Source organism: Cynara cardunculus, assembly GCF_001531365.2.
Source record: "Cynara cardunculus var. scolymus isolate 2C chromosome LG 15, CcrdV1, whole genome shotgun sequence".
In the NCBI taxonomy this organism is placed as follows: Eukaryota; Viridiplantae; Streptophyta; class Magnoliopsida; order Asterales; family Asteraceae; genus Cynara; species Cynara cardunculus.
Window position 1 is genome coordinate 12,672,775 of NC_037542.1, and position 24,888 is coordinate 12,697,662.

At 35.4% G+C, this 24,888-nt stretch overlaps 3 protein-coding genes across 7 annotated transcripts; 2 read left to right on the plus strand and 1 right to left on the minus strand.

Annotated features, from left to right (window-relative positions):
- Positions 1 to 358: 358 nt before the first annotated feature.
- LOC112527295 lies at positions 359 to 15,477 on the plus strand. 2 transcript variants are annotated; one of them, XM_025137840.1, is made up of 8 exons: positions 359 to 654; positions 2,932 to 3,299; positions 7,373 to 7,443; positions 7,525 to 7,926; positions 8,830 to 10,105; positions 12,159 to 12,253; positions 13,466 to 13,607; positions 14,496 to 15,477. In XM_025137840.1, the coding sequence occupies exons 2-8, from the start codon at positions 3,275 to 3,277 to the stop codon at positions 15,179 to 15,181; spliced, it is 2,697 nt and encodes an 898-aa protein (XP_024993608.1). In that variant the 5' UTR covers positions 359 to 654; positions 2,932 to 3,274; the 3' UTR covers positions 15,182 to 15,477. The 2 variants fall into 2 exon arrangements, with proteins under 2 accessions (XP_024993608.1, XP_024993607.1); XM_025137839.1 differs by having other exon boundaries at positions 365 to 654; positions 2,932 to 3,330.
- Positions 15,478 to 15,701: 224 nt separating this feature from the next.
- LOC112527888 (large ribosomal RNA subunit accumulation protein YCED homolog 2, chloroplastic) lies at positions 15,702 to 18,538 on the minus strand. Of its 4 annotated transcripts, none has more exons than XM_025138733.1 (8): positions 18,395 to 18,538; positions 17,527 to 17,667; positions 17,337 to 17,426; positions 17,154 to 17,243; positions 16,530 to 16,610; positions 16,245 to 16,290; positions 16,027 to 16,113; positions 15,702 to 15,924 (listed from the first exon to the last, which is right to left on the minus strand). In XM_025138733.1, the coding sequence occupies exons 1-7, from the start codon at positions 18,509 to 18,511 to the stop codon at positions 16,037 to 16,039; spliced, it is 642 nt and encodes a 213-aa protein (XP_024994501.1). In that variant the 5' UTR covers positions 18,512 to 18,538; the 3' UTR covers positions 15,702 to 15,924; positions 16,027 to 16,036. The 4 variants fall into 4 exon arrangements, 3 of the variants coding, with proteins under 3 accessions (XP_024994501.1, XP_024994499.1, XP_024994500.1); XM_025138731.1 differs by having other exon boundaries at positions 17,494 to 17,667; XM_025138732.1 differs by having other exon boundaries at positions 15,702 to 15,927; positions 17,494 to 17,667.
- A 4,055-nt stretch (positions 18,539 to 22,593) lies between these two features.
- Positions 22,594 to 24,034, plus strand: LOC112528737 (pentatricopeptide repeat-containing protein At1g09220, mitochondrial). Its single transcript, XM_025139778.1, has one exon. It carries the CDS (start codon positions 22,594 to 22,596, stop codon positions 23,974 to 23,976), a length of 1,383 nt encoding a protein of 460 aa, XP_024995546.1. The 3' UTR covers positions 23,977 to 24,034.
- The last annotated feature ends 854 nt before the right edge of the window (positions 24,035 to 24,888 follow it).

A 24,888-nucleotide genomic window follows, 5' to 3' on the forward strand; every position in this document is an offset into this window, starting at 1 on the left:
GATAACAACATACGCATATATTAAGTACAAAAGGATGCTAATCATAAACAATCAACAATATGAACCTAAGCTAATCCTAAACCATTAATAATTTATATCTAAACCTAAACAATTAACAATTTGAGCTACAACTTTATACAGATTGATGAAAATGTTCTAAAAATATGTAAAATTAGGTCCCAAAATTTTGGAGGCTTTGTTCAAAATCTCACATTTAATATGCTATGAATTTATTGTATTTTTTTTAGATATTATTATTATCTTTTGGTGTCGGGTCGGGCCGACCATTTGAGATACCGTTCCGTATCAAAAACGGGTATACCTGAATTAAAGCTCTAGTGGTCTTCATCGCCTCCTCGGGCAGTCGAGAACGAAAACAGGTCACCTCCGGTCACAGTTTATTCTTTCTGTCTGTAATGAGAAACCCTGCGGCGGTTCTGAATCGGCGTTTCCATCGTTATTCATCATCGGAGCTACTACCACTTCTTCTTTTGTGTCTCCTCCTATCCTTATCGTTTTCAATTCACTCGGTTCGTTCCAAATCCAACACCAGCAACAGAGAAGAACCAGTTCAATGGCAAATTCTCACGAAACTCAATTTCTCATCCCAAATTCGCCTGAATCCTCACATACTACTCATTGTCACCGTGCCATGTAATTCTGTCTCTTAAATCTCCATTGAAATTGTTTATTTATTGGATTTAACACCTGCATTTCATACACAAATTGGAATCTCAATCTGTTTTTTTGCCTGCTTGTTACTATATCTATCATAGTATGAGATTTATGCTCTTAATCATCGGCTCCTAAAGTAAAACAAGAATACTTATATTTTTTTTTTTTTACGTTAAACCTAGTAATTATGAAAACGAAGTTGAGATTGGTTATTAGTTTATCACCATCAGCTTTTAAGCTATGCTAGTCATCAAATTGTTCAAGAAGTTTTAGAATCCACATGGATTTTGAAGTTGAAAAGGACTCATTTGATTTGCATCTTTTTGTGTTTTTTTCTAAACGGCTTGATTAGCGATTCATAAAATTGTAATGCCTAGGGATTGATTTTGCTCTGTGGAAGTTATTCTTCTTGTGTTAAACTGAGTTGATATGTAGAGTTAACGTCATGCACTTATTTTACAATATAGGAGTTGTATGACAGCTGCCTATCCTCGTTGGCAGATACGATATATTTATCATTGCTGCAACTTTATCGTATAATGGGGTTTTGAAATAAATCAATCTTCAGCTGGTTTAACTAGATAGTCGAAGTCTGAAGAGTGAATAAAGTTGGCCTAGCTTAGTGCTGGGTTGAGGGAAGGGGATCATAGAAGGAAAGAAAGAGGAAGACTAAACAGGATTGGAACTTGAAGCAACACACTATGACTGTGTCACTGCTCTATTGTTGGGTATTATATTCATTCCATAACGATCTAGCAGCACTTATAATGTTGTTAGCCTTACTTGATGAATACTAAATCAGTTCCTAATGAGTGGCTCAACTTTTAGATGACCCCTCCAATATCCATTCTCACTTATATCGTCCTCAATGTTTTGACCAGAAGTTTTTTGGAGTTCAATGACCTAAATGCCTTTCGACATTTTAAGGCCTCTAGCAAGGCCTATTGTACACGTTAACCAATTAAACCTGGCTTTAGAAAGTTTGGAACACATCCAAGAATGCTGTTAGACGTGGAAGAGATCCTGTTTAACCTCATCTTTGTGAATATCCATGTGTATCACAAGAATACAAAAACATTTCTGGGATCATCTTAATATCTTATGCCCAAAGAAACTCTTGGAAGTTGGATGTGCTTTATGTCCATGTTACATCATATGTGATGTACAATGACAACAAGTACTAAAGCACAAAGTAGAAAAGAGGGGAAAGGTAGCATAGAAGGAGAACACTTTCTTACCCTCGCAAAGGATGAGCTACGCCCGTTACCAAGAGCGCAAAATCCCACTCATATGATAGCACAATTATTTTCCTTAAATTTTTGGGTCTGCATCAATAGTTTTTATAAAATACTAACACTGCACCGAGATTGATGAATTCATATAATTAAAGAAGCAAATAGGTAATAGATAAATATGTGGATCGTTTTCTATGATAGTAAATACCTGATAGGTCTGCTTAAGTCGTTATATTTGGATTTGTGCACCCACACTAGTCTCTTACTGAAAAGTGTCATGCAAATTTATCCCATCTCTTAGTACATTATATTATAATAACCTAAAAAAACTAATGGAATTTATAAGTATAACTACAAAAATCCTTATAGTTAGTGATGTTCAACCTTTATCCTTATTCAAATATAGCATCCTTTTGAAAGAGCTACTACCACTAGTGATCAGGTAATATATAAAACTTACACAGACGACTCTAGTACATAACTCTTTGCCCCTCCAAGTACAACGTTGTTTTTTTGGGGTATTCAGTAAAGCAGGAAAGATAATGGACAAACTAGACCACCTTCTCTAGGCTTTTTATAATAATAACAATATTGCTTTGTCACAATTTTATTCTATCAGTGTGGCTTCTCATCTGTAGCCATCTGCCCTTAGGTTGCTCCTTTCCAATTGCTTGTAACTTGGAAGGTTAAAGGTATACCTTCTTGATAGGTGGGGATGGAAATTATAAGCCTTAACTGACATTCCATTGGCAAATAACTTCAGGATTACCTCCAGAAACTGTGTTGGAATGACCCGCCTTACTAAAAGCTAAAGGATTTACCCTTGGGACTTGGCATGTATCTCCTTTCTTTGACTATTCTGTCCTTGCACCTTTTCTTAGCATATATGTGTATTCAAGCAATTTTCAGTAAATGCATGTCTGACTTGAATGTTTGAATTTTTGGAGATAAAGTGGATTAATTCAAAAAAATTTATGCATAATGCTATCGTATATCTCATGGGTCTTATTTTTACTCCCAGGGTCTGGCGAGTCTCGATCTCTTATGAAGGAATTAGCCCACATGGTCACCAAAAAGAAAGAGAAGTTCAGAACTCTGAAGTTGATGCTTGTTCACAAAAATCATGATAAGATGCTGGCAGATGCTCTCGGTGCTACGATGGAAGTAACTGTTATTTGTTACCGCCATTCTTTGCCTTACAATTATAGAGGAACACTTCGGGTTCAGAGCATATTATCATCTGTTCATTATCTTATGTCACTTTTGCCTGAAGAAGTTCCCTTTAAGTCTTTACCAACCACGGAGGACCTGACAACATTCCTTAAGTCAACAGACAAGGCTTTACTTGTTCTGGATTTCTGTGGATGGACACCCAAACTGATGACCAAGGTCATGAATAATGGATCTGAAAACGCTTTTGGTATTCCTTCTTACCATTTCACATCTTTTCTTAGAAGAAAATAAGCATATGACCAAAGATTGCTAAGGTGGGAGGTTATCACCTGACTTGCTCTGTGGCACCTCTTTGTTTTTGGAGCAATACAAAGATTTTTCATTGATTATCTGTTGATATCCGGTGTGTGTTTTGAATTTTATAAGATGGTACCCCCCATGTTCACACACTCACACATGCACACACACACACACACACACACACACATATATATATATATATATAATATGTTTCAGTTTGAAATTGCTAAATGGCTTTGTGAAATATAAGAGAGTTAATAGGAGACCTCACCTTTTGGGATGTTTCTTATTTGAATCATACAATAATGGATATACATCTTTATTAGTAGCCTAGGATAACATGCACTGTTTCAAGGTTTGTCTTGTTTCTCCTAGCAATCATTAGTAAAGGCTCAACTAAATGTGTGGTTTTGGTAAATTTGACAATACTATCTCTTAACAACCCTAAAAAGCTTGAGAAGTCGCCTAATCTTAGGAATCTTGTCATAAGATGTGTAATATAATATGATTAATTTGAAGGATGTCTTACAATTTTGTATGGTCACATGTTATGATGTAGTGTCATGATAGGAGTTATCATGACAAACGTTGCAGGGGTATCATAATATTCATATTTAGTTTCGGTGTATAAGGAGCGACAACTACAATCTCAAATGAATCATATTATATCACACATCTTATGCTACCAATGAAGTTCTAAGATTCATGGATTTTCAAGATTCCAGAGTTGCTAAAAGCTAACAAGGAGGAATAAAAATCCCCTTGTGGCCATGGAGGTTCAAATGCGGTGACTCCGGACTACCCACAAAGTAGGTGGTCGCCCTGGGATTAGTTGGCTCGCATAGCGGGTTGGATATCCAGGTTAATCAAAAAAAAGAAAAAAACTAGCATCATTAAGTTTTCCCAGTCTATGTACATTAATCGAGACTTTGCTCCTAATTGATAGAAAGCGACACAAACATCAAATTAGTATATGTGATCCTATGCTACTAATAAATGCCTTAAGATGGATATAGAAAATTGAATGTTCATATGAGAAACATTTCCGATAAATGACATCTCCTTTCAACTCCCTTCATGCCCCCAAGCCTTCTCAGTGACTCCAAAACCTATAAACAAACATAGGTTTTGGTCTCAGCTTCTTCAGATTGGACAATGAGGGATGCCCTAACCGGCAATAAACCTTCCTAATACTTGCGTTACTTAGGCATACCACATTACCACTCAACTTATATAATCCAACCAGTACAGTCTCTGGGATTCATATACGGTAACTTTCTAGCTGCTCTGTCCCTCGTTTCTCTGAAACACCCAGTGCACATGGAAGAGTGTTATATTATAGTTGCTCGTTTCTTTAAAACACTGAGTGCACATGGAAGAATGTTATATAATAGTTGAGTTTTTTTGTAATTTGGCTGAAAAATTTGAGGATTTTGGAGAGATTGGAACATACAGAGCAAGTTGTAAGGATAAGCTAGGAGCTATGTTGGTCGAAACTACCTCAATGGGACATGATGACTCAGTGGTGATTTCTAAGAGGGGAATGGGTGAGTGGTTTAATAGTAGACAATATGTTCTTATTCCTTGTAAGGTAATTATCGAGGATGATGTGCATGCAGTCAAGTGGATAGATGATAAATGCCTATGCTAACTAGAACCAGGAGTGAATTGCACCTCTTTCATTGGCAATTGAATCAACTCTTACTGATTCGAAAGAAGATGTAGTGGGAGCTCCTCATTGAGTTACCAACTAGAGGAATCAATCCGTGCATGGGGAGGTTGGATCTGAATTCTCAAATAGTGACAGCAACTAAGTTGATTTGTTCAGTTCCACTTCTATGCCCTTATTTGTTGCTGTAATCAAGGTTTTAAAAGGCGGAATCGGGCCTCAAGGCATTTTCTCTCAATGAGGCAAGGCTATGCCTTAAGGCGGTCCAAGGTGTAAGCCTGGAGGCAGAAATATATATACCATTATGTATATTGACTGCATATTTATACCAATCTGCAGTCCACCGCTTATACACAGAAAACATATGCAATATATACACACACACACACACTTGAGTACTAGACACTATATATATTATATTATATATATCATACTAGATTACTAAAAGAATATACAACACTTTTTTCAATCATGAAATATAGATAAAGTAACAAAGAGAAAAATATTTGATATTATTGAAAAAATATATATATTTATATATGTGTGTTTAAATATATTAATATGGTCAAGCTCATAAAGAAAAAAATATTAAAATATCAACAAAGTGGGAGTAAAGTGTGACTGTGACACATAGTAGAGAGTAGAGACTAAATATAAAAGAAGTGTATCCAGTATATACATGTACATAATAATACTCTGGTGAACTGGAGAAGAATCGAAGAAGAAAATGCAAAGTAAATGTGAGAAAACTGGAACTCACAAAGGATAACAAACGAGTAGCAGATGGGGCTTAGGAGAACCAGAGAAGAACAAGGTTTTCAAAAAAGAAATCGAGAAGGCCTCAATCATTTTTTTAATAATTTACCCTCTGTAGTGAGGTGTACGCCTCTCCACCGCCTCACTGCCTCGGTCACCACCTCAGACAACCAAGGTGTACGCCTCGTCTGGGGACTGAGAGGCGCCGCCTCAGGTGCGATTTTGACTGCTTCGCCTCGAGGCATAGGCCTCACATGCTTTTTAAAACCATGGCTGTAATTGAGTTGGATCTTATTAATTCCCAGTAAGAGCCTGAAGTTCATTCTGCTGCCTCCTTGGATCTAAAATCTTTGAATTGTCTGTGTTGGAGCTGGATGATATCACATCAGGTGGGAACATATCGCAAGGAGGTGATACATAGGCAATAACTAGTCCTTCTTGGTGTTTACCTGTGACAGTAGACAATAATCAATACTATCTTGATGATACCAGAATCAGGTTCATGAAGGTTGCTGGAGGTAGCACCTGCCCAGGCTGCTGTTGTTGAAGTTGCTCTGATGTCAATGACATTGATAGTAGGCAGCTGCTGTTAGTGACTAACTTTGGGAGGGTTATTGTCTAGGTTGGGGAGCCTAAGCTCTAATACCCTGCAAGTATTTGGCGTTTAAATTGGTGTATGTTGCTTAGGGTAAACCCTTTGTAGCGGGCTTGTGAGCAGAATCATAATACTAAAAAAACCCTAACAATAACGGCAACCTAACAGAAGCTCGGATGACTGAAACTACACAAATGGCAGTTCATACCTTTTGAGGAACATAATCTTCCCTGACAATAACGGCGACATAACAGAAGCCCGGATGCTAAAACTACACAAATGGCAGTTCATACCTTTTGAGGAACACAATCTATTCCAGTTTTTTCTCTAGGATTTTAATGATTCTTAACATGCCAAAATTGACATGTTGTGCATGTGGCATAATTAATGAAGGTTATAATTTTGTTTTTAAATGTTCATCAGCTAGTTGCAATAAAGGCTTAATTGTGTTGAGCTTCTTTGTGAAGAGGGATCGTACCACCAGTTGTGTTGTAATGGCCTTATTTGATTGTAGAACAGAAGAAAAGTCCGTATATATCGTGATTCTAATATGATGCAATTCTTACCATGATCTTTCTAATTCTATACATCTTGTTAATCAAATTCTTTCTGGTGGAGCTTATGGATCAAAAGATGAAGATCTTAAGAAAACAGAGATAAACTTATTCTATAATAATGTTATTCAAACCAAAGAAGGATATATATATATATATATATATATATATATATTCACACACGCACATCTAAGTGATGATCTCTTCTTAAAAGTAGCAACTATAATCCTCTATTTAAGGAGATAAATAACCAGCATATAAGTGTCAATATTAATGTGATAATTGTCCCTAAAATAAAGCCTAATTACCAATGATTGGTTCTGGAAATAATCTTGAATTCGAGAAAGAACATTTGCATTTGACCTTTCTGGTTAGGGATATATTTTGCTGTACTAATGAAAGCTTCATCATGCAGGTGTTCCTTTCGGGACAGGCCTGTATGGAGAAAGCAGTGACGCAAGTTCGGCTGATGGGAAGCAAATTCAGGTGGATAGTAGATTCTAAAATTCCACATAGAAATAGAAAATGCTGGTAATAACACCATGCATATCTTCTTTTTTGAAACAGGGGATGGATAATGAAAAGATCACCTGCGATGTTGATAATCAACATCAGTTTAGTGGACTTCCTGGGCTTGGTGAATTTTCTCCTCTCAATGAGAGTGATTTCTTGGAGGCTGAGAAAATGAGATCTAGTGATGTAGGTTCCTGTAGTTTTGAGGAGTTCCAGCTGATTGAGTCTTCCCTATCCAATTTTACTAGATCTATCAGAGAGTTCTTTCTGCCACCTGAAAGGCTAAAGTTTGGTCTAGTGTCTGAGAGATTACTAATTTCATCTCTAGGTGTTAGAGTTACTGGTTCATGGTTGATGATGCTTTACTCTGCTGGATGTCCTAGCTGTGCAAAAGTTTTTAAAGGAGGAAGTGATCTGAAAAGAATTTTAGAGATTCATGCATCACCTGTTATGGAGGCAAGTTTATAAGCTTGCTTGCAATCATTATTGGCTACTGTTTATTTATTGGATTGCTCTCTGTACATATGGTTATTTCCTTTTGACTAGCTGTGTTCATTGAGATTCAGCCTTTCAGCAATCTGATCAGACCCCCTGTTGATGATGAATTACTTTTGAACAATTTTCTTTGTGATGAAATATTTGCTCTTATTGGGTCCTGTTCTTTATGTTTTCCTGTTGAAGTCTCCATCATTAATTACGTTCTTGTGCAATTTATATCTACCCGTGTTGTTTATGTTGTTTTAACCATGTAGCTCATGAGATCTTGCACCTGCATCTGATGTGATAAATTGTCATAGTGAAGTTGGATATGAAGGTTGACTAATTGACTTTCTATTTTTCTGTTGACGATGAAGTACTTTTCTTGACTTTGGATCTGATTGTGTAGACCTTGATGCTAAGCCTCTTTATCCAAAAAAAAACAAGGAGGTTTTTTACATATGTCAAATATCTTGTAAATATGTGATGTCTTTTCTAGAATGCTTGTCAGTTATATTATATGTCAAATATCTTGTTAATGTGATGTCTTTTCTAAAATGCTTGTCAGTTATATCTTGCTAACATGGATAGTATTTCTTTAACTGTTAATACCTGGGATTTATCATGATAGTTCTGTCATTGATGATCAAGAAGAGGATGAGTCTTTGCTAATTGATTCGTTCTACATTTTTGCCTCTTTTTTCTCTTGCATGCCAACTTTAATTTATAGTGTGCGTCTCCTTAGTGATAATACATGCTAATTTCATTTTCTGTCATCTACCATGCTTGAAGAGCTATGAATTTCACAAATATCAGCCATTCTAACTCCCATCAGGTTTTGACATTTTTGTGCTGATTTCTTGATGTCTATTCGATATTCAGCTAAAAGGTGATGAGTATGGTTTTGATCCTGGTTTACCTTCAGATAAGCCATCAGTGCTCCTTTTCATCGACAGATCATCTGATTCCTTGAAGATTAGAAGAAAGAGCAAGGAATCCCTCACTGTCTTTAGAGAACTAGCGTTGCATAATTATATTCCATCAAAAATGAATGCTCCAAAAGTAGTCGATCCTGAGAGACCCTTCATGGAAACTGTTCCCCAGCATCCTAAACTAGAGATGTCAGCATCATCTCAAAAGCTAACTGCACTAAAAGATAAGATCTCTATTATGGTCATGAATGAGGGTAAACATATTGCTTTTGATGGTGTTGCTTCAGATCTGCAAGGTAGTTCCTTGCAAGAAGTCTTGGCATATGTTCTTCAGCAGAAGAAAGAAAGAAAATTGAGTTCACTTGCTAAAGATGTAGGCTTTCAGCTACTCTCTGATGATATTGATATCAAAATGTCAGAAACAGAGGTTCAATCTGATGATAAACCTGCAGAACCATCTGTTAAAGGTCTTATTGGCAGCGATGTTGATTTAAAAAAAGATCAGGTGTCATTTATGGATGATATGCTCCATGGGGCGTATGATACTCTACCGGGACATACTAAGATAGAACATTCTACTGAGGATGATGAGAAGAATTCAGTTGAGACAAGTGCTCAGTTGTCTGTAAAGACAGAAGACCGTCACCAAGAGGAATTAACTGCCAATATTGAAGATGAGAAAGTTGGGTTGCAGGGGCTGAACTTGGCAGGTTCCAATGGTTCCTTTTTCTTTGTCGATGGACAATTTCGGTTACTTGAAGCTCTAGCTGGTGTGTTGAAGATTCCATCATTGGTGATCATTGATCCTCTTCCACATCAACATTATGTCTATCCCAAAGAGGCTGATTTTAGCTATTCTTCTCTATCTTGCTTTTTTCACATGTTTCTTAATGGAAGTCTTCTACCATATCAACGCTCTATGCCTGTTGTTCCCAACTCGAAAGAGGCTCCAAAGCCACCATTCATTAATCATGATTTTCATGAGGTTGATTCTATACCCCATGTTAGTGCTCTTACATTTATGGAGTTGGTTGTTGGTAACCACTCTGGTTCTCTTAGTGCTGACAATGCGTGGAAGAAGGATGTATTGGTGCTTTTTACTAGTAATTGGTGTGGGTTTTGTATGAGAATGGAACTTGTGGTTCGTGAAGTTTACCGAGCATTCAAGGGTTACGGCAATATGATGAAAACTCCATTTAGGAATGAGCAATCCTCATCAAGAAATGGTAAGTCGTAAGAAAATGTATGCACATTTAGATCAGTTCATTACGTATCTTATCAACTGGTAGATAGCACTTGTATTTTCATTTGGTAAATTTTCCTCCTTGCCCATCTTTTACCTTTTTACTTCTTTTTTCCTTTGCACTTATTGCTCTTATTCTTCTTTTACCCAGTCTCATATTTAGAATTCGCCTATGTAACTGTAGTTTGACCATTCCAATCATAATACCAATAAAATGTGGTAGAATCTAGGGAGAAAACTACTTTTAATAATAAGAGATGCCTTATGGGTTTGCAGAACAGGGCCATCTATTATACAAAAAGAATATGAAGGGAATGTGACTACCTGAGTTTAGTGTCTTTTGGTTTATATCAAAGCTTTGTGGAGAGATATTTCAGTTATTTGGTGCTCCTTCTGAAGTCCGGACTGAGAGTGGGGGATTGCTATCCTTTTCTTGTATTAGGGAAAGGGAACTACTCACATCCAGCAGACCAGCACTAATGGCAATTCAGCTTCATATATATTAGTATATTACCAAAGAGTTTCTAGGATATCCTTATAACTCATATGCACACTCTCTCCATACCTCTAGAGGGGCCATAGCCCATAACTGCAGGATAACTTACTTTCACTTGTTCCACTTTTCCTCAACCACCCCCCTCCAAAAAAAAAAAAAAAAAAAAAAACAAAGCATAAGACAGTACAAAATAAGGCAGCATTGAGGGAAGAGCGTATTGTCTTGTAATCTTTCACCTCACAAAAAGAAACTTTGTTCGATGATTTATGGCCAACATAAGTTGAATATGCAAAGTGGTTCGCTGAGTCCTTTACGGTTGGACCATATTTCTTGTACATAGTTATATCTATCAAATTCAGCCACTGTAAAGGTTTGTCATACTGAACTTGCCTAGTTGAAATATTGACTTGACATGTCGGTCGCATTGATTAGATGAAATCTAGTCAAAACAAATGTTCTTTTATCTAAGTTTCAAGTGTTATATGTTGCAAGTCCTATGATGCTGGGCTACAGATTCCTGGAAATTAGTGGCATTGCCAACGTTGAATAGCTCTGTAACATCTTTGATATTGACTGAAAACGGGCCCTTTTATTTTTTTTTGTTGCTTGTGACCTGTATCCCATCGACTCACGTGATTTCCCCAAAGATGGGTTTCCAGAAGAGGTTGGAGCTTAAGCTTTTCTTCCTGATTACATAACTGTGAGGTTTATGATCCAGTCTTTTTTATCAGAAAAATTATGCTCAGTTTGTTTTATTGTCCTACAAATAACAATCTCGTAAAGGCTCATCTAAATTCCACATATAGTGAGAGAAGAACAAGAAGATGCTTCCAAGCTATAAACAAAGGTAATTCTAAAAACTACTTAATCAAGGTGATAGTCCTTGCACTCCACTACTCCCCGTCATGAGGCACTCCCTTCAAATTGAGTTAGGTTGATTGACAATAGTTCTTCCATATATAAATGCGTGATGATTACTAAGGCATTCAAATAACGGTTCTTAATATGCAACAAGCATATGAATGCCAAAAGACTGATTGCAAATTGCTAGGAACTACTTTTAGCTTATCTTGAAGATTGTAATCTGCTAAATGTGGATAGATGAGTGAAAATTCTATATTATTGTCAAGGTTATTATCCATATCTATGTAGGGTTAGACTCGGGGGAAAACTGCAAAAAAAAGGAAAAACTGAAGAACACCCTAGTGACCATTCATTTTGGACGGCTTGTCCGGTATGCACATGTACATAACATGCACATGTGCATAAAAACAAAGAAACAACTTTAATTACTTGTATGCACATGTGCATACCATCCAAATGAATGGTTACCAGGATGTTCCTTAGTTTCTCATTTTTTTGGGGTTTTCCCCGAACCTCCCTTTATCTATGTATATGTCTATATATTATTTATTTTTGTTGTCGATTCTCATCTCAAAATATGTGGTTGTGTGGTATGACTTTCTATTATTGATTGCTAAACATTTGCCTACATAAACGATGCAATCATTTTGCTGATGAAGGTTAGATGTGGTCGCAGATGGCATAAATAATACTATACCCAAGCTTCCAGTGATCTATATGATGGATTGCATAAAAAATGATTGTAGTTCGCTACTAAAATCATTGACCAAGGTACTTGTATATCCCAAATTTAGTTTTATATTATGTATTTGTATGTTCAATTCAATACTTGAGTTTATGTATTCCGTGTTCCATGTTAGAGGCGTAGGATTGATATGTAATCGGGTTGGGTTCCAATGAAAATGAGAGTTACGGTGAGAAGGGTAAGAAGGGATCTCCACCCTTGGATCAATCATAATTGAATAGTTCCACTAGATCAACACTATTGAGAAGCGCCGGATAAATTCTCTTTTCTAAAGCGCACTTCATGGGTTGAATTGAGATTAAAAGTGATCAAGGGTCCAAATCCCTTCTTACACTTCTCACCTTAACTCCTATTCTCACACGATCCTTCGTCTATGTAATTTTGGTTAAACGTTTACCTCTAAATTTTACTTATATTATGTGTTTTACGGATGTTGCCTTGATTTGTACTTTTCTGTTATGGAATGATTAATGATACATGCTTTCCCATGATGATACAAACCATTAGTCCAACCAAATAGGCCACAAAACAGCCTCTGATGCCATCAGTCTTTGTTCTCCTCATCTAGGTTGATTTTGCTTCGTTTAAGGTGACTGTCGTCATTCTTTCATGTGTGGATATTGCATTGTTCGTCTGAGTTTTTTAAGTCCCACTGCAACATCATTTTGGGTTGTACGTTTGTCAATTGTATTGAGGTACTCGGTATCATGGCGTTGTAAGCCTGCCTACAGAGGATGATGTGTTCAAATCGAGTTTCCCCAAATGGAACCACCACCTATTGTGATGGTGGAAGGTGCTAGTCTGATTGTCACACATGAAAGTTAGCACTTCATCATACATACATCCTAATCATGTCAAGAGTCCATCACATCCCTCTTTAGCTTTCTATCATGTTTCTTCTTCAGTTTAATCAGGCACCAACTGATGATCCTTTTCTGTCTAGTATCTCCTTGATCTCCATAAGTTGTTTGATCAAGAGGTCAGCCTCCCTTGTCAATCTCTGGATCATTGAACCTATTTGATATTTCAACCTGTTAGTCTCCATAACTAACTAATGCTATAACTAATTTCTTTGCATGGCTTGTATGCTTGGTACCCTGGTTAGTTTGCTTTGAATGTCTTCCAACTGTAGCAATTGGTAGTTTAACCTCTTCTTTTAACAAATAGCCTATTACTAGAATTCATCAATAATTGTATCTGTTCTAAAATTTACGCATATTGATGTGCTCAATATGCAGAGGGACCTTTACCCATCTCTGCTGTTATATCCAGCAGAAAGGAAGGAAGCAGTCTCTTATGACGGGGAAACATCAGTCGTTAATGTTATCAAGTTTATTGCTGATCAAGGTGGCAATTCTCAGTGGATTTACAAGGAGCAAGGTACTTATTGGTCAAAATTTCTTATTTCTGTAACACCCCACACCACAGCTTGAAATAGAGACACAGGTGGGTGCTATGATCAAATTTCTCTCTTTTGCAAATCATGTGATATATAGCGTAAATTTGTAATTGCGGAAACATTTGAAGTACACATTTCACTATGTAATAAACCTGGTAGAAAAGATGGATCATGATTACAATGTGCATACTTACGGAAGCACTAGACATCATAAAAACTAAACCAATACTTGAACAGTTCCTATCGTTTAACATTCAAAACTGAAACAAACCGGATGCTCTCGAGTCTTCCCGCTAACCATGTCAAACTCGCCACTTACCTGCCATGCACGTCCAGTTTTAAGGGACAATTTTGCTAGGTGATTCCAAGTTTAATATATGCATCGTAAAACACTTTTTCATGCGGATTTCATATATAAACCTACATTTTCAAGTATAACAGTCAACAAACATTGCAAATGTTTTGGTCGGAGGAGTATTATTTATTATCTTTAGTTTAGTGTTTGCTTGGTCTTTTTTATTGTTCATTCTTTGCCATATAGGTTACTTTGCCAAGGAACGATAAATATGTGAGTACGATATCTTACTTGGGTTCAATACATATTATTCAGTACTAGTGCCTCTAGCTCTGGCTATTTTAAGAAACCAGAAACTTTGATGTAGGATAATAAATTTGAATGATGAAGAGATTGCAGAAAACAGAACATTCTGAGAAACCCTAGAGTAGACCTAATGTAGTTCTAAGAGTGATGCAGATAAAGTAAATTCATGAGCAATATATTTTCTTATATTCGTTCTTGAGGTGGTATCACTATATTAGTTATGGATTTTTACAATTTTCATTTAACTTTGATATTCTCTATGCTGTAGGTATTTTATGGGCTGAAGCTGAGCAGGGAGCATGGAATGAGAAACCTTTTAAGGATGCATCAGAACCTATGCATGAGGATGTTTCACTCTCGAAGGACAACCGTGAGATTATACTCAAGGACAGGACCCAGATCCAGAAGTTAGAGATTGAAAAAAACAAGATTGGACTTCATACGCCATATGACTTAAGTGTATCTGGGCATGAAGTACTACCTGGTTCCATACTTGTTGCATCAGAAAAGCTTCTCGATGTATACCCATTTGCCAGATCCAAAATTCTTATAGTGAAAGCTAATCGAAGTATTGGATTTCAAGGTCTGATCATCAACAAGCTTATCAGTTGGGACTCCATCACAGAACTTGAGGAGGGGCTGGAATCCTTGAAAGAGGCACCCCTATCTTATGGTGGTCCTGTCAGTGCACGTGGACTGCCTCTTGTTTCCTTAACTCGACAACCTTCCAGAGACGAGCACCCTGAAGTTCTACCAGACATATACTTTCTTGACCAATGGGCCACAATCAATTTAATACAAAATCTGAAGTTACACAATCGGTCTATGACTGACTACTGGTTTTTTGTGGGGTATTCAGCATGGGGTTGGAACCAACTATTTGACGAGATTACTGATGGATCGTGGACTATAAATGATGGAACAGTGCAGCAGTTTGATTGGCCAGTGACATGATGCCACTTGGATTGATTCAATTCCCATATGCAACAGATTTGGTGTTTACAGAACATAATGTTCAAAGCGTGGCCAGACCCAGGGTCAGGATATTAAACGAGGTTAAGCCTACACAACCTTTTCAAGGTTAACATCATCAACTTGTAACATGAGAAGAGCTGTACATAGGATTAAGTTGTCCCCATCAAGTTTTTTCCTGCTGAGATGGCCATAACTCATAAACACTGTTTTGTCTTCATGATATTTGATTAATTACAACTAGATAGAAAGTTTAAAATGCTGGATGTTTCTTGTCACCCTTCTTTCTGCTCCACTTCTTTTTCCTCAATGGTAGTTGGAAACCCATGTTAATTTTGTCTTGTATAGTTAATTGTTTGTTTCTGTTAGCTTGCATGCTTCCTTGCACTTCTAGTTTTTATCTAGCTTGTTTTAATGTGGATTTACTAACCAAGTCTAGTCATTAACTTCGATAACACGTTAAGTTAATAATGTGGAACAGATCTTTGAAGATAATGGAACGTAGATGACAAGCAGATATCCAATTATTCATTTTGTATAGAGTATTTTGTGTATTACAATAAACAAGATGAAAGGGCTAATCCTGGCAGATATATACACATCATAGCATTGCAGCCTGAAACTGGGAGCCGGAAGATCACCCATAGTGCCACAAAAAAGTATTATCCTCCTGTTCTTGAAAATAGCAGCTGTGCTTGAATCAATTTTCTGGGCTTCAAATAGATCTGCTGCAAAACTAAAAGGTTAGATAAACTTTGTCTCTGTTTAACAAGCACAGCATTCTTTTCATTTGAATATACAATTCAAGATCGTAAGGAATAACTGACCGTATTAAGTTTATTGATATGATTTCTTTAGCTCTAATAACTTGGACCACCTCTTATCAACAGTTGGAGCCTTTGCATTGCCTACATCTGCAATTGAAGTAAAGATCTGCAGATAAGAGGTTTGCTCTACAAACGTAAGTAGTTACACTCTTTTATTTCCCTTTTTGGTGTATGGCCATAGCTGTCACTTATTCATAATTTCACCATTTGATACTTACGTCTTAACCCGAGTTCTGATTTCTCACAAAAATCTGAACATGTTTCCTGCAAACAGACAACGATCCTGTTTAAAATAGTTCTTACCTATTATACCTCTTGCATCCTAGAAAAGTCCAATAGATGGAATTAGTTTTTATATCTTGAATTTGTTTCTGTTTCATAGTACTTTCTAAATGACAAAATATGATTATACAAGCTCCCTAAAAACCAAATAGAAAGTAGTTAAGTGGAAATTTTTTTGGGGAACAAGTAAAGCATTATATATGCCTGCCTGCCATTCTTACATTCACGGAAGTAGTGAGCCTAATTGTGTCCTGTATTAATGAGTCGAGATCTGCTTCACATCCAGGTTTCACATAGATGACCTGCAACATAGCAACATGTTCAAATCCTCTTTTCTCAGGATTCATGCCTGCTATTATGTGTGTATACACACATACATGTATATATAGATGGAGACATAGACAGAGGCAGAGAGAGATTTAAACGCACATGTGCACGTGCACTTAGTCTGTTAGTCATATATAGACACACATACATACATATATACTAGCATGTTCAAATGAGAATGACAAAAAAGCTTGAGAATGTGAGAATGACGAAAAAACGGATGAGTAAGTATAACAATATGGATGTCAAAATAAAGAAAATAAAATGCTCTTTTTTGTATAATTTGGCTCAAGTTTTGGTTATCTTTCGATTAAAAGATAGGGAGGGGGTGATTTTGAATTAAAAAGCTGTAAGCATCATCTTAATCACATCCCTTGGATGAGATCTACTTTCAAGTTCTTAACCTTATTGTAATTCTCATTTGAACATCTCTGTGTGTATATATACATACATATGTGAATCTATATACATGTATAAACCCTAAGGATACATATGTAGAGAGAGAGAGAGAGAGATACTGATGGATCGTCGCCGCCAATTTCAGGTAGCTGATTTGAGTCGCCATCTTTGGCAGACGGGAGAACCCAGACATTGAAGTTGGTTGTAATCTAACAACAGATAGAATGAATAAGCACGTGACTTTCGAGTATTAAGTTTAATGGCATATCTCTTGAGAACAATAAAGGAAGCATCTTATTTGCCTGTCTGCAGTAAGGGGAAGAGCAGTTGCTACACTTTCTGGTGAAAGATGTGTCAATTGTCCCATCAACCGAAAGCCCAAATCCTGCATGCTGGTAAAACACGCATATTTATGTCATTTTTACTAAGCACAATAAATATAGAAGAGAGAAGAGAGACCCTATGAATGGATAGAGAAACAAAGACTCGTGCATCATTAGGATCGTCATCTTCAACTAAATCATCCAACCGAAGATCTCGGAGTGAGAAATTATAGTCAGCATTCCAGTTTCCTTGCCATTTCCCTTCTGCTGTCGATATTCGAATCAGCCTTCTTCCTACCTTTTTCCCTATCTGAACGACACAAATGATTAGTACTCACTCCATGGACCGAGATAGATTCCACACCAGAATATCGAACCATGAACGAAGAAAGAAATACGAGACATCTAAGTCATACAAGTAAAGAGATCCCCAATTCTTGACTGGGGAACATCAAAGGACTCTGCCCTTCCATCCCTAACATATATTAAGGAGAAACCGTTTAAATCTAGCCGATCTGGGACTTTAACACGCCCGCTGCACTATACAGGCATAAATTGTCCTAGAGTGTCAGCCATAGAGTGGTAGACCTTGGCCCTGCCCTAATACAATATGAGATAATATGTGGAACCCCATGTACTCTCTAAAAGAGCCCTCAAGGAGAGGAAGAAGGTCCCAACGTATATCGAGGAGAAATGGTCGATGTCTCCAATGTGGGACTCCAAGGGGTTGTTTCCTTACGGCTTAAAGGTCTAGGCGGCTTATTCGTTCAGCCATATTCCTTTACGGCTTCATCATTAAGCTATTAAGCCAAAATGGCTATATGGAATAAGCCAGGACCCCTCACTTGTCCCCGTTAAGCCGCCTCAAACAAATTAATACCAAAAATGCCCTAAAAAGTAATCCAACCCTCTCTTTGCCTCTCTCAAACAACAATACTTTTTTTATCTTAACCCATATAGGGGTTAATGCCCAAAAAAGTAAACAGTCCCTGAGACTATCATAAGAAGAGGATTTGAGTGAAAGTACTAGAAATTACCAGTGGGATTTGGTTTCTCTGAATGGAAGCAGAAAGAGTGTATCTGAGTGATTTGGTGTGTGTTGGATTTGAAGGAGGTAGAGGAGATGTTAAGGTTCCTGGAATGCAGTATCCCATCTCTTGGTGCACTGGGCTACCTTATCTCCAGTCTTTATGTAGTTGAGCAACTTGTGGTGTATTTCTTTTGGTTAAATCCCTACACCCCCCTTAAGGTTTGACCAAGTTTGCAAAACGGACCTTGTTGTCTTTAAAGTGGCTACTTCCAACCCCCCAACATAGATCTAGCAAGAAGGCAGGTTAGGTACACCCATGAATATATATGGTTGTCTTATGGATGCAATAGGTATGGATACGAAAGAACCTCTATTTTATATCTATCTTAAGTTGGTACATAAATGAGTTGAGGTGAGTTGAATAGTAGAGTATTCTAACTCGGTTCGAAAAAATTATACCCGGCTCGAGCTCGAATTACTTTTTCAATGTAGGGTTCGAGCTCGAATATTTTTTAGTTATTGAGCTTGAGCTTGATGCTCGTTTATGGGTACGTACTCACGATCGATTAACTCGTTTATTGGCTCAAAGGTTGATAATTTTATATTTTTATTGTATTATTTATGTATATGAGTATATTTGGCTCAAAAAAGTATTTGCTCGAATGACTCGGTTCGACTTGACTCGAAAAAATTATCGAGCTTTCGAATGAGTCAAGTAGAACATTGGTTTTATGAAGCTCAACTTGTTAAATTAAACGAGTTCTATTTTATGTTCGAAATCGATTTGAGATCGAGAATTATTAAGCTCGAACTCGAGAGAAACCAGCTTGAGCTTTGAGTAGCTCGCTAAAAACTCAGACGCGTTTACACGTTATTTTCATTGTCTTCTAAAACAATGCATGCCTCGTTGTGTTTTCTTTATTTTTTTTTTAAACAAAATACTTGTTATTGTTTGATTATCCAACTCGTGCATTTACAATCTTTAACAATTGAAGAATCCAGTTACAAAACCTGTTAGACAACCAGGGTCGATAAAGGTTGTAAATAACCATTGAATAATAATTATTTTTTGAAGTATATAATATTTATATATACAAATGCAACAAATAAACTCAAACACCCTTCTCACCTATGGTGAGGTTTGAACCCCTGACCTTTTAGAAGGCCAAGAGCTATAATACCGCTAGGCTAAAGGTCTTTTGGTTAATAATAGTTAAATGTTAAATACATAAACATTTCTAAAATTGTTATATAATTAAACATATTGAATAATAATTAAAAATATATGATATAAAAATAATTGATATAATTAATAGTGATTTTAAATAATTGATATTTGAGAAATTAACAAAAATAGTCGGGCAAACAAATTTACCTTTTAGTTATTTTTCTTTCAAAATGTCATTGCATTCGCAATTGCAACTCTTCAACTTGTAGATAAGTCAAAATGTAAAAAAAAAATTATGAGTATGGTCCACAAATACAGGGACCAATCTATAAATTAGTTACGGGAAATTTGCCTTCATCAATCACTAGATTAAGTGGACGTATATAACAATATTTTTTAAATTAAAAAACCTCACCACCTCTAATTTTTATTCTAGGAAAACGAAATATAAACAAAACTCGAGCGAAATAAATTACACCACATTAATATATTATTTTTCATCCGTTTTTCCATTTATTTATCGTTTTTCCCTAAACTCAACTCTCTCTCTCAACGTAAAATAAATGAAAAACCGAAAAACACATAAAACCGGATGAAAAAATATATCAATATCGATGTCAAAATAGTGAGAAAAATATGGTTGTTTTTTGGTGTAATTTATTTTACAAATTATGCTTTTTTTCTTTTTTCGAATAAAAAATTGACAGCTAAGATTTTTTAATTGAAAAAAATATTATTGCAGACTTCTATTTAATCATATTTGTTGAAACAATAAATGATTGATATATAGAGTAGGTTTACTTCGCAAACCAATCTATTTCATACAAATTAATCATATTCATCCATCTTTTTGATTAAAAGTCAAGATTGAAACAAAGTAAATAAGTAAAGAAACGGGGAAAACATGTTCTATAAACTTGTTTCATTACAATTATTATGCATATGAATCTGATGGAATCATATATGACCTATGAACCTGTTTCATTACAATTGTTATATATATGAACCTGTTTCATTACAAACTATTATATATATATCTATGAATATAAACATGTTTCATTATAGTTGTTATACATATGACATAATGCAAACATATATGACCTTGTTTAATTGAACAGTTTGAGTCTGTTTTATTGGAAATTAGTGGCGATTTTTTAAACAAAATTATTCTACATTTTTAAAAATGTTTTTTCTCAGAAATTTAATGGATACCTCAATTAAATATTTGTTAATATTGTGTTAATCAATATATCATTCATATTTATATAAATATAATGTTGTTATCAAACTTATCTATTAATATTAAATAATTACCAAACATAGCTATTGTAAATTTAAATGACCATATTACCCTTATAAATTAAAAAAATGGATTTATATGATTGATTGTAATTAGTTTGTAAGGTTTGTACAAATTGGGACAGTTTATATTTGATCGCTCCTCTATATATGTATGTGTGTTTTGCACATATGTATGCAAGTGTATGTGCATATCTACACGTAACATATTTAAAAAATATATAATAGTTAATCAGTTTAATAAACTTAAAGAAAAAAAAATTAATATAATTTTATTTTTTAGGCTTGATTACAGATTTGGTCACTGTGGTTTGTGTGTTTTTTACGAAATTGGTTCTTTGAATAAAGACAAACAAGGAAAAAGAGAATAATGCTCTCAACGTTAACGGAGGAACTGAATGGCCGTTAGAGGGATGAACCGGTTTGTTATAAAACGACATATTACAAGTCCTAATCTGTAATAAATGAAGTTGAGGGACCAGTTTCGTAAAAACCACCAAATCACATGGACCAAATTTTTAATTTACTCTAATAAATTTATACTATATTATAATATATTTGACAAAAACTCTTAAAAATTATTTTTTATGCGTAAAATACTGTTTATTGATGCATATTACTTAAAATTCAAGTTCACAAGTAAATTGTACGTAAATATAACTTATTAAAGTTTTGTTTTTTAATTCGTATAACTAACTTTAGATAAAGATAATTAAATACGAGATAAATATCTTATTTTAAATATAAAAAATTTAAAATATAATTAAGATAATCATTAATTATTATCGTTATAAAACATTATATTATTAAACGATAAATAAATTATTTCGTTATTAAATCTAAATTAAATTATAAATAAAATATCAAATCCTAAAGAACATTACACAAAAAAACAAAAACTTTAAATTGTAACTTTGATACTAATATCGATATATTTTATTTTTGAAAATTTTATCATATTTTTAAATTTATATTTCATTAAAAAATAAAAACATTGTCAATTTCTCAAAACTACTAAAAATCATATTGTATTAATAAAAATAAAAAATAAAATAAAATATTAAAATAATGATATATCACGAATACCCTTCTAATAATCTGTAACAAAAACATATATTAAGAGCACCCACATGGGGCTTGCAAATGGATTGCAAAAGCAATTGTAAAAATACAATTTTGTGCCACATAGGATTTCACTTGCAAAATTTGCAAGTCAATTTGCAAGCCACATGGCCCACTCACTTCTCTCCAATTTTATTTTTTTATTTTAATTATTTAAATAAACTATTTTTATACAAAACAATTAATTTTATAAATTAATAATGTTAATATATTTTTAATTCATTAATTATATAATAAATTAAATTATTTTAAACATTAAATTTTATAATTACATAAAATTATAATCTAATATATAAAATTATATCATATTATATTATATATTAATCGTTTTAATTAACATTGAATTAAAATAAAACATGTTATTAATTAAAAAATAATTAGAATGTATATATAAATAATTTATAAAATAGTTAATAAATGTTGTAGTGGGGACCATTTTTGAAAGTGTAGGTGACGTGGCACAATTGAAAGTATTGTAGGTGAATTGCAGGTGGGTGGAAAATAATTATAAAAGTTGATGTGACACAATTGAAAGTTAAATGAATTGCAGGGATGTGGATGGTCTTATTTGAAGTTTGAATAGAAGACGGTGCAGACGGACTCCATCACAATCTCCTATGAGGAAACACCACCACAACTTGTTATCGTTACTACACAAGCATCACTCCAACCGCCGATCCATTCAACAAATCCACGCTCATTTGGTCACCACCGTCGCCATAACCCACAATCCACCACCCATCACTCTCTGGACCACCATCCTCCGCCATTACTCACTTGGGAATTCCCCGGAAGAAGCTTTTTTGCTCTATAAGCACCACCTTCACCCCACCACACTGTTTTACGGCGATAGTTTTACATATGCTTTCTTAATCAAATCTTGTGCTAATTCACAGCTACCGATGTCCGGCGCGCAGCTCCATTGCATGACGTTCAAATTCGGGTTCGAGAGTCATGTTTATGTGCAAACTGCTTTAGTTAATATGTATGTTGTTTGTGGGTGTTTACACGAATGTAGGAAAGTGTTCGATGAAATGCCTGAGAGAAATTTAGTCACCTGGAATGTCTTGGTAACGGGGTTGGCGAAACAGGGTGAAATTGTGTTAGCACGGTCTTTCTTTGATGCAATGCCGATGAAGAATGTTGTTTCTTGGAGCGGTATGATTGATGGGTACACACGAGCGAATCAATCCAAGGAAGCCCTGTCGTTGTTTCGACAGATGGTTGCATTGAGCGGTTGTATCAAGCCAACCGAGATAACCATTTTGGCAGTTTGCCCAGCGATTTGGAATCTTGAGTCTTTGGAATTATGTCAATCGGTTCACGCTTATGGAGAGAAAAATGGATTTTATGCAACAGATATACGCGTTATGAATGCCCTTATTGATGTGTATTCAAGATGCGGAAGTATAGCGAACGCTTTGCAAGTTTTCGAGAGTATAGCAAGTGAGAAAAGGAATCTAGTGTCATGGACGTCCATGATCTCTGTGTTTGCAATGCATGGAATGGCAAGGGAAGCTGTGGATAGTTTCAGAAGGATGGAGGAATTGGGCATGAAGCCTAATCGGATTACTTTCTTGAGCATTCTAAGTGCTTGCAGCCATGGCGGATTAGTCGAAGAAGGGTTGGTGTTTTTCAAGAAAATGGTGGACGATTCTCGTATTGTTCCCGATATAAAGCATTACGGGTGTTTGGTTGACTTGTTGGCTAGAGCAGGGAGGCTGGAAGAAGCCGAAAAAATGGCTTTGGAGGTACCAACAGACATGGCTACGGACATCCTCTGGAGGACACTTCTTGGGGCATGCAGCTACCATAATAACGTCGAGATGGGGAAGAGAGTCACAAGCAAAATATTCGAAATAGAGAGACGTTATTCCGGTGATTATGTGCTTTTGTCGAACATTTTCTCGGGTGTGGGCGATTACGTTGATTCGGAGAAGGTTAGGAGGAAAATGGATGAAATGGATGTTTGTAAAGTACCTGGTCATAGTTCCATATAATCTTGAAGCTAGGGGTTTTCGCGAAAGCTATGGCGAACGGGAGAAGAAAGGAAGAAGAACAGAGAATGGAGACGAACGAAAATGTAACGTATTTTAACTTGATTTCTATTTTAAGTAACATACTTTTAAAACTTCAATTTTGGTGTCTAAAATATAAAGTTTTAAATATTTTAAGTATCTGGGTAACTGGTTGAAACATTAATCGGTTATCATGCTGATGTGGTATCCAACTCAGTATTATTTGCCGACGTGGTTAGTAACATGGATTTTTTTAATCTAAACTCAGTATTGTTTATTTTTTTATAAAATGAACAATATATGGTACAACTAGTCTGAGATGTTACAAATGGTATCAGAGCCGGGAAACGTACTGGTGTGTCAACAAGGACCTTGGGCTCCCAAGAGGGTGAATTGTGAGATCTCACATCAGTCGGGGACAGGAACAAATGTTGGCTTATGAGGGACTGAATATCATCTAGACGTGTTTTAAAACTGTGAGTACAAATATGGACAAAATGAACAATATCTAGTATGATTAATCTAAGATGTTATAGGTAAATCTGGAGTCAGAATAAATTTTTTTCTATTGATATTTTAGTGATATAACCAAAAAACATATAAATTATCCATAAAATTTGTTTCAACAATTATTATTAATATTTGTTTAAAACACATATGACATATTTTCTGTTGTTACTATATTTTAAAAAAAATATATCAAATATTATGGGCCATTTATCAAACACTTATCTGGTAAGTGTTTATTGGCAAAAATTAACACTATATCATTTACTTATCGAGTAAAATTTAGTCTATCAAAAAGGTACCGTATGCAACAATTTACCGGGTAAGCACTTACCGTGGTAAGAGTTGTTGCCCTTGCTTACCGGGTAAGACTCTGGTCCTTGTCTT